The following is a 9,906-nucleotide window of genomic DNA, read 5'->3' on the forward strand; positions in this document are numbered from 1 at the left end:
CTAAATGTGTATAAAAATTCAGTCTTTCTAAATATGAAAAAATAATTTTTCTACAGGTAACGGTTAAAAAGTTATTCTAATTGTTTATAAGTAAGCAAAAAATCGACATGTTTTTTTCAAAATAATTTTACACTGTTTAAAATTATTTTTTGTCATTTATTTTTAATAATGGTAATAGTATAAATGTTCTTCTTTCATAGACTGTCCGAAGTATGATTGTAGCCTCATAATTTTCTGACTTGTAGTGTTGCAAAAAAAATGAATTTGGGATAAACAAATTAAATAACTTTTAAACTATTTGACCAATTGCTTTGAAATTTAAAATATAATTTAAGTACAAGAAGTATCAGCATTCCGTTTAATAAGAAGGTTCTAAGTTAATTTTTACATAAGTTATGAATATTTTTAAAAACTCAAAATTTATGATTTATTTTGAAATTTTCTAAGCAACCAATAAGGATGGACATATTCAGCGAACGCCATATTGAAATTTTTTATACGATTTATGAGTTTCTTACACTCAAATTTGTTTAAAGTTCTTAACTTTTTGGTAATAGACGAAAAAAGCGAAAATTTAGCGTTTTTTGATCTTCATTTGTTTATAACTATGTATACCATCAAAATCGGCTGCAGGAAACATATAGGTTAATAATATAGATGTCCATACTACTCAAAAAATTTGGTTTCGGCCTGGAGGGGGATGTGTCACGAGAAAAATCTTATTTCTCTGGACTATAAGGCTATGGGTACATGATTCGCAAATATTTTACGTGTATCCCTACTTTTTCTGTCTTCACACGGCAAATTACGTGTAGTAAAATTCACACTGGTATGGATATGTAAACATTACTAGAATGTCATTCTACTTGAAAATGTCATCATTAATTTAAAGAGATGGGTTTTGAATGTTCTTGGATAACTGTTATTTTTATAATTGCAAATTATTAATTCAGTTAATAAATGTGATCATTTTTTCACTAACTATGTATTCAGTGACTGTAATAATTTATGTGTACAACAAAGACTAATACTCAATCGAGAAAAGAGGAAAAGTGTTAAAGTGATTTTTTAATAGGTAATATATTGTTATGGAACGCTTACAATTTTGAACATCTTTAACAACAAAATACTTGGATCACAGAATATATTATCCTGATGTATTCTCTGCTTGGATCTTCCACAAATAATACACAATAAATAACTTTTTATTAAGTTCACGTCTTAAATCAATTATTTATCAAATACACTATATATCAATAATATTTAATCAATAACTCAACATATTCCCGATGCAATGTCAAATATTTAAAATTGTCACTGATTGTCAGTGTCTGACTGAGACAATATATGCTGACAATATTATATTCGGCTGAGTAAGACAAAGATAGATTTGGAAAATATTACCACGGCATTGTGTTAATTTTTTTCGAATCCTGAAAAAACCAATAAATATTTTTGAAAAATTTAAACGCAGAATGAAAGACTAAATTATTACCGAGGGCCGAAAGTTCCTTAGAATAAATAAAATAATTTATTTTGAATGATATATTTGAAATTAAAAATCACACTAAATTTTCTCTTAGTTTTTCACCCCTGTAACTTATTAAAATAAACAGTATAGAAGTTCTCAGGGACTTTCGGCCCTCGCTAATAACGTAATCTTTCATTTTGCGTTTAAATTTTTCAAAAATATTAATTTATTAGTTTTCTCAGGATTCCACAAAAATAAATGCATTTAAAAAGCATTGGAGCCGAAATTTTGCGCCTAGGCCCTTAACATAAAAGTGTGACTAATAAATATTAAAGACTACATATAAATAATTTTGATTTATTTAAGCGAACTGAACATCACAAAATGTAAATAAATCTTTGTATGACACTTTACATATCACAATATTATTCTTTTATGAATCAATTTTACAAAAACTGCTATCTGGATTTTACATGATATTAAATTATTTCAACATCTTTATTTTTTAAAAACTAATATTTTATGAATTCAACTTAAGATTCTGAATAAGTTCTAAAGTGAATAAAAGACACAAGCATAATTTATGAAAATATATAACAACTAAACAAAACAGAATTAAATATATATATATACAATTACAATAATTGTAGATTCTATCGGTTATTCAGTGGTAGCTGCAACAATAAGCGAATTACTATATACAGATATAACTTCTGTATTACAATTCTTCTTATTGGAGATACAAATCAAGTGTTTGTGTCAGTGGTGACCAATTAGTTTCTAAAATAAATGTGGTTGTGGCTACAAAAAGAAAATGAAATAAAAAGGGCCGCCCAAAAAATATAAAACTTTGGATTTTAAAGAAACTCCAAATTAAAATACTATGTAGACTTACTTACAATAGCTACAAAAACTGATTAGCATTGCTCAGAGATAGGAACTAGGTATAAAAAATAATAGAAGATATTACTTTATAAATGAATTACCTCTTGCATAAAGCAATTTCTTAGTACCTATTCTTCCATAGTACATATATAAATATTTAGGGAATTAGTATAGTACATCTACTAAAGGGAAACAATTTTTCATGCATAGAAAAAGGAGTTGTCCTCTTGACTCCATATCATAAGTGTTACTTGTTTTAAAGTGGCCTAGATGAGCATATCATCATCAACTAGCCTATATTTGTCCACTGCTGAATGTGGGCCTCCGATAAAATGTTCTACCTATCTCTGTCTTGAACTTCTTGCATTCAATTTGTGGTGATGCATTTTATATTATCCGTTCATCTAGTCAGTGGTTGTCCTCTGTTTTGATATGCCTTTTGTCGTCTTGGTCACCATTCCAGAATATTTCTGGTCCAACTATCATCTGTCAATCTGGCAACATGACACAGCACATTTAGCCATGGCTATTCTTTCAACGGCATCTGTGACTCATATTCTTCTTATAGTGAGCATAAACTATAATTCATGTGTGTGTGTGTGTGTGTGTGTGTTTGGCATCAAAGTCTATTTGCCACAGACTATAAGTAATGTAAGAAAGATCAAATGTCTACTTTCTTCCTAATCACAAAATGAACTAATATGTCATAGACTCTTTTATCAAATGAAGCAAGGAGTGCTGAAATATTTACTGGAAGAGGAAATTTTATATTATTTAATTCCGTCATTAGTTCCAATGTTTCAAGTGTATATTTAGTGCAGTCGAAAAATATATGGTTTAAGTCACCTATCGACATATTATTGCAAGAACATAAAGGCGAATCTATTATATTTATTTTGTGTAAGTGTGCCGGGAAACGACCATGATGTAATTTCAACCTAGTAATGATTGAAGAATATCGTCTGGATACAGGGAAGGTGAGATGAGGAATGTTCTTTGGCAAATCTCTATGTATCCTATAATAGTGACTTTGCGATTTTTCACTAATACTTGTATATAGTATTTTTACTACAAAAGCGATATTACGTAGGTCAAAATTTTTGACGTAAGAGAACTGTCAAAACATTAGAATGTGACTTTTCATTATTGCCATGTTTATAATAAACATGCCAATAATGAAAAGTCATATTCTAATGTTTTGACAGTTCTCTTACGTCAAAAATTTTGACCTACGTAATATCGCTTTTGTAGTAAAAATACTATATAATGATTCCCAATCGCTTCTGATTTTATTTCTGAAAATCGCTAAAAGATCGTTTGCGTCTGTTTCATAGATAATATTTTCTAAATGGCACGCGTCCTTAGCTGCTATATCTACATGCTCATTGCCAATAATACCAGCATGTCCTTTCACCCAAATGAAACGAACTTTTCTGTCAAGCTTTCCCAGATATTGAATAATTTTCCTTATGTCATATATTATAATGTTCTTATAATGTTTTGTTGGGTGAGAAAGTAATGCCAATAGTACTGAAACGATAATTCATAAATCTGATAAATGATTTAGATCTAATCCAAAGTTACCATCTTCATGTGTGCTATCAGATAGCATAACACTTTAAAGCTGTTAGGTTCTTCTAGGTCTTCATTCTTCTAATGGGGTGTAGTGATAGATCGCCTCCACGTGGTGCACCCTGGGTAACGCTAAATGGTCTATCAATTTTTGGACGCCAAACTAGCCGCTAAGCTCTCCTGGCAACCAGTACGATAAAGAAAAGCAAGGAAAGGAATCTCTATATAGGAATATGGAAAACTACAAAGGTGTTTATCAACACCATTTGACGAGACGTATCGGACCAACCCTCCGTATATGTCAAATAAACATAGAGGGAATTAGTAGATCAAAATCTGAATTTCTTTCAAAAATACTAATCGAAAATAACGTTGACGTCATAGCCATTCAAGAAACTCACACACCATCAGAAACCGAGCTTCTTAAGAGGGGTAAAATTCCGGGATATAGCATGATTGGAGCCACTTACAGCAATGTTTACGGCACTGCAACTTACGTGAATAACAGTATACAAAATTCCAAGGTGACGGACTGCAGCTGCGAAAATAGTGTATCCATAATCTCTACAGAAGTGAATGACATAACCATAAAGAACATCTACAAACCACCATTAACTAAATGGCCAATAAATGTAATCAAAACTGAGGACAACCAACCTACAGTTTACATAGGGGAGTTTAACAGTCACCACAACAAATGGGGGTATGAAAACAATGATGAAAATGGGGAAAAACTCCTGGAGTGGGCCGAAGAAAACAATATCCACCTTATCCATAGTCTAAAATCTAAAAGATAAACCTACTTTCTTTTCTAGAAGATGGCGCAAAGGCTACAACCCCGATCTATGCTTGCATAGATATATATATATATATATATATATATATATATATATATATATATATATGTTTCGAGTAACTCACAGTTACAGCCACTCCCAAGCTCCCGAACTGTACTGCCTAGTTTCCCTCGCAGCCAACATCGACCTGTCATAATCGAAATAGGCATACAAATTTCTATCGTTGAATCCACGCCGAGACCCCGTTGGAATTTTAACAAAGCAAATTGGCCTGAATACACCAAAGAGCTGGACACCTGCATTCGCTTCATTGACCCGAAGGCCAACAATTACCACCGTTTTTTAGGAATGGTTATCTCTATCGCCAAAAAACATATCCCCCGAGGTTTTCGAAAGGAGTACATCCCAGGCTGGACGGAAGAAAGCCAAAAACTATATGACGATTTTTTGAAATCAGAAGATCCCGAAATCGGTGACAACTTACTTAAGTCACTGGATTCAACTAGACTTAATAAATGGAAGTCTACCGTAGAACATATTGATTTCTCCCGTTCCAGTCGGAAGGCATGGCGACTAATCCGCAAACTGGGCGAAGCAAGCAGAGCACAACACTTAAACAAATCAAAAATTGAGCCAAATAAGATAGCCAATAGAATAATTGAGAATTCTCGAGCTCCATCTGAGAAAACTCATACATCGATGGTAAAAAAAGCTCTTAAACAACTTAAAGCAAATACCCCCGCAACATCAGAATACTCACGTGCCTTCTCATTGGATGAAATAAACGAAGCGCTTAACCAAACCAAAACGGGAAAAGCAGCTGGTTTCGATGGAATATATCCTGAGTTTATAGTCCACACTGGTACAAAAACAAGACAATGGCTCAAAGAATTCTTTAGCGACATTGGGACTACAGCTATGCTACCCCCAGAATTCAAAAGAACAAAAATCATCGCAATCCAGAAGCCTGGCAAAGACAACAAGCTGCCTGAAAGTTACCGGCCTATCGCCTTACCCAGTTGCTATTATAAATTACTAGAACGATTCTTATATAATAGAATATGTAACACCATTGGACGCTGTACCAATTGAGCAAGCTGGATTTAGAAAAGGACGAAGCTGCTGTCCTTAACTACATTCATCGAAGCTGGCTTTGAAAGACGTGAAAAATCTGCCATAACATTTATAGACCTTACGGCTGCCTATGACACTGTGTGGAGAGAGGGCCTTATTTGACTCAAGAGGGCTGTCTCAAAACTTGTCAGCTGATAAACAATCTATTAACTAACAGACTGTTTCAGGTATATATAAATGATGCATGAAGTAACGTTAGAAAACTTAACAACTGCTTACCTCAAGGCTCAGTGCTAGCTCCTTTATTATTTAACCTTTATATGGCGGATATACCTGAAACAAAATCGAGAAAATTCGCTTATGCAGACGACCTGGCCATTGGCTTCCAAGATAATCGTAAGGAAGCTGGAGAACACTTAGTAACTACTTTAAGAACTGGCGCTTACGTCCTAACACAAGCAAAACTGAAACCTGTCTCTTTAACCTGTCGAATCAACTTGCGGGCGATACCCTCAATGTAACTCTAAATGATACAGCTATCAAACATAACAACAACTCCAAATATCTAGGCGTCACACTTGATAGAACACTCACCTTCAAAAGCCATCTTACAAACGCAGCCGGTAAACTGAGAACAAGAAACAATATAATAACAAAACTTGCTGGAACAACTTGGGGTGCTTCTGCAGATACTCTTCGGGCCTCTGCTCTAGCTTTGGTTTTTTCAGTGGCAGAATATTGTGCACTAGTATGGTTAAATAGTGCACATACAAACAAAATCGATATCCAACTTAATCAAACCATGAGAATAATCACTGGAACAATAAAATCAACCCCAGTGAGATGGCTGCCTACTTTGAGCAATATTGCTCCACCAGATCTACGCCGTACAGCAGCATTAGTGAGAGAGTATCAGAAAATTGTAGCCAGCATACAATTACCAATCCATCAAGACATACCAGACATCTCAAAAGAGCACCAACGACTGAGGTCTAGAAATCCTCCAATCAGATCTGCCCGAACAATTGGTGATTCCTATGATATACAAAGGCAATGGTCCACAAAATGGATGCCAACAATAGCAGCAGACTATATTCAGATATCCATCCCAACACAGGGTTTCATCGGATCGGGTCTGCCCCGGTCCACCTGGGCGAGGCTTAATCGCATACGTACCGGACATGGTAAATGTGCTGATTCTCTATTCAAATGGGGTCGTGCGGAAAGTCCACAGTGCGATTGTGGATCGCCTAGACCGACCATAAGTCATTGTGCTTCAGATTGCCTAAATCGTGCCTACCGTGGAAACCTCCAGGACTTTGTGGAATGCTCCCCAGAAGCAATTGAATGGCTATGTAAATTGGACATTAATATTTAGATTCATTCATTATATTTTAGTGTTTGAATAATATATATTATATTTGTGTATTTATCGTACTGTCAAAGTCCATACGCTAAATAAATAAATTCTTCTAATCATTTTTATTGTATATGTTTGAATATCTTATAGATATTATTATCTTATAGATATTCAAACATCTAGACTGCATCTGTTTTTATACTCACAATTGTTACTCTCTGCATTATTTAGAATAATTATTGTTAGTTAGTTAGTTTTATCTCTTCTGTTTAATATATCAATCAGTTATATCTCTTCTTTCAATCTTGTTTATTAAATCACAAAAAATCTCAAGTGACATAAAGTGATGAGCAAACTTTGATTTTTGTAACAAGTACCATAGTCTTGATAAATTTTATATAATTTAAGATTGCTACAGTACTTTTAGACGAATTCTGATAGAATAAGAGATGAAGATTAGCTGTGAGTGTTATTCCGGGATGACTGGTCAGTCTTCTTCAAAATTAAATAGTTCTGGAATTAAACCTGGTAATAATATAAAGATATTTAGGAACATTTGTACAGCTTACTGTTTTGAGTATTGATGGTATTGATCACACACTGTACAAAAACTTGAATATCTTACATTTTACTGTGTTTAAAAATAATATATACCTGATATATCATTACAATATAAGAATACAAGTCAGTACATTATGATTCTAAGTAATTTACACTTTCTCACTTATACTAGTGCCACAGAAAGTTATTTGGATATTTATAATTAAAAAATAAAACAATGATTGAGCAATTCCTAGTAGGTTGTAAAATCTTGTAGGTATGTTAATTGGGCAATTTATGGAATGATGCTTTGAAAGCCAAATGGTATCAGCGGAAATTTTTTTTACAGATTAAACTCGGTGGATCTAGAGTTTCTACTATTTATGCTACAGACTGCACATTATGCACCAAATTGGAACATTTCAATAGTTTCGATAACATGATTCATAATGAAAACATTTCTTCCATATCAAGATCACATTAAGATGGGAACCAAAGATAAAAATTTCAGGTAAATTTGGAATAAAGAAGAAATAAATTAAAATTAAAGCAAAGAAAGTGCTTCTAATTGCATTACAAAGAGTAAAATAAAGAGATGGAAAACTACAGTTTATCTGTTTACATGTAATTGATGTGCTGTATTAAAAACAGACTCTTCATTACAAAGAAATGGGAAAATTACAAAGGTCCTGTGCCAAAGGACATTCATATGATATGTAGGTCAATAATAAGCTGGCAATAGGATTAAGGTTGGATGGATGAAATGGAAGAAAGAGATTGGTCTGTTGTGTGGCAGAAAAATTCCAATGAAGTTGAAGGAAAAATTCTATAAAACAGCCATAAGATTGATATGATATACGAAACTGAATGTTGTGCAGTTAAAAAGAAAGAGAAACAACAAATGCATGTGGTAGGCAGATGTATGAGTGGAATACAAATGATAAATTTAGGAATCAGTATATTAGGGTCTAGGGGTGGCACAAATTGATGCCAAAACGGGCGAGCATAGGCTAAGATGGTTTAGTCACGTTCAATGTTGAGACGTTAATCACAAAAAATGAAGAATTGCTGAACTGCGGATTCCTGCAAGAAGCAGAAGAGGAGGCCAGGAAGACCTCGGGGAGATGCTTAGGCAGGACATGTTGGTAAAAAGAATTGATGTTGATATGGCCCAAGATAGAACCTTATAGAGAAATGCAATCAAAGAAGTCAACCCCGCATAGGGATAATGGTAAAGAGAATGATGAATAAGGAGACACTAAGATGGATTTATATCCCAAAAATTAAGTTCATAGAGACTTTGAAGTTTGACCCCTATTTTTGTATGAAGATTTGAGGTGTTAATGATGATAAATTATGATCAAAAGAAAAAAAATTGTTTTTTCTATAAATACTTCCATAGTTAACCCTCCAGCGGGCAGGTGAGACCTGTCAGACCTCACCTGTATGGAAATACAATGTAATTTTATTTCACCTGTTAGCTGGAGTGTTAAGTAGAGCTATTTAATGGTATTTTTTCTTAAACACTTTCTTTCCTAAATGACAACAATGTAACCTATACCACTTTGGCTATAACAGCCCAAACTTATGCTAACTCATAATGCCCAATAAAACTTTCTAAAATAAAAAATGCTATTTCAAATAGGATTGCCCAATATTGATCTCTGAAGATGTTAAAGAATAGCTCTACCTAGCTATGTAACACTCTTGTAAGTGCAACATAACTCATTTTATTCGACAAATCATGATATCCTATTGGGCCCAACTCACAGTCTGCACATGTAAGATATTTTGTTGTACCCACTGTATTTGAAAAACCAACATTTTGAAAAGTAAACATGTCAGTCACTGCCCAGAAAAGGGAAACGGTTTCTTTTTCTGGATTATCCTCGCTGTTCTTAGTTTGTTTCATTAATGGTAACTGAAACTGAAACAGTAAATGAGTACAAAATTTGATGAAATTAAATGACGTTTTCTAACCTCAAAAGATGAGAAAGAAGCACATAATGGGGTTAAAATAACTGAGTTGCAGTATTTACACTTTATACTTCTCGCATTTTTTCCATCAGAAATTTCTTTTTCAAAATTCTCGCTACAATCAGGCATTGTTATTTATTTATTTGTTGGATAAAAACAATGTAAATATGGTTAAATGTCAATCAAACTTTTATTTGGCAATTTAATGACATTGGCAAGTGACACTAGTG

The 9,906-nt window shown here is 33.4% G+C and overlaps 1 protein-coding gene across 1 annotated transcript; it reads right to left on the reverse strand.

Moving 5' to 3' along the window:
* Positions 1–1,812: 1,812 nt before the first annotated feature.
* LOC126887222 (guanine nucleotide exchange factor MSS4 homolog) lies at positions 1,813–9,899 on the reverse strand. Its single transcript, XM_050654623.1, has 2 exons — positions 9,680–9,899; positions 1,813–9,626 (listed from the first exon to the last, which is right to left on the reverse strand). Exons 1-2 carry the CDS (start codon positions 9,803–9,805, stop codon positions 9,390–9,392), a joined length of 363 nt encoding a protein of 120 aa, XP_050510580.1. The 5' UTR covers positions 9,806–9,899; the 3' UTR covers positions 1,813–9,389.
* Between the last annotated feature and the right edge of the window lie 7 nt (positions 9,900–9,906).

The sequence above is a fragment of the Diabrotica virgifera genome, chromosome 6, assembly GCF_917563875.1.
Source record: "Diabrotica virgifera virgifera chromosome 6, PGI_DIABVI_V3a".
NCBI lineage: Eukaryota > Metazoa > Arthropoda > Insecta > Coleoptera > Chrysomelidae > Diabrotica > Diabrotica virgifera.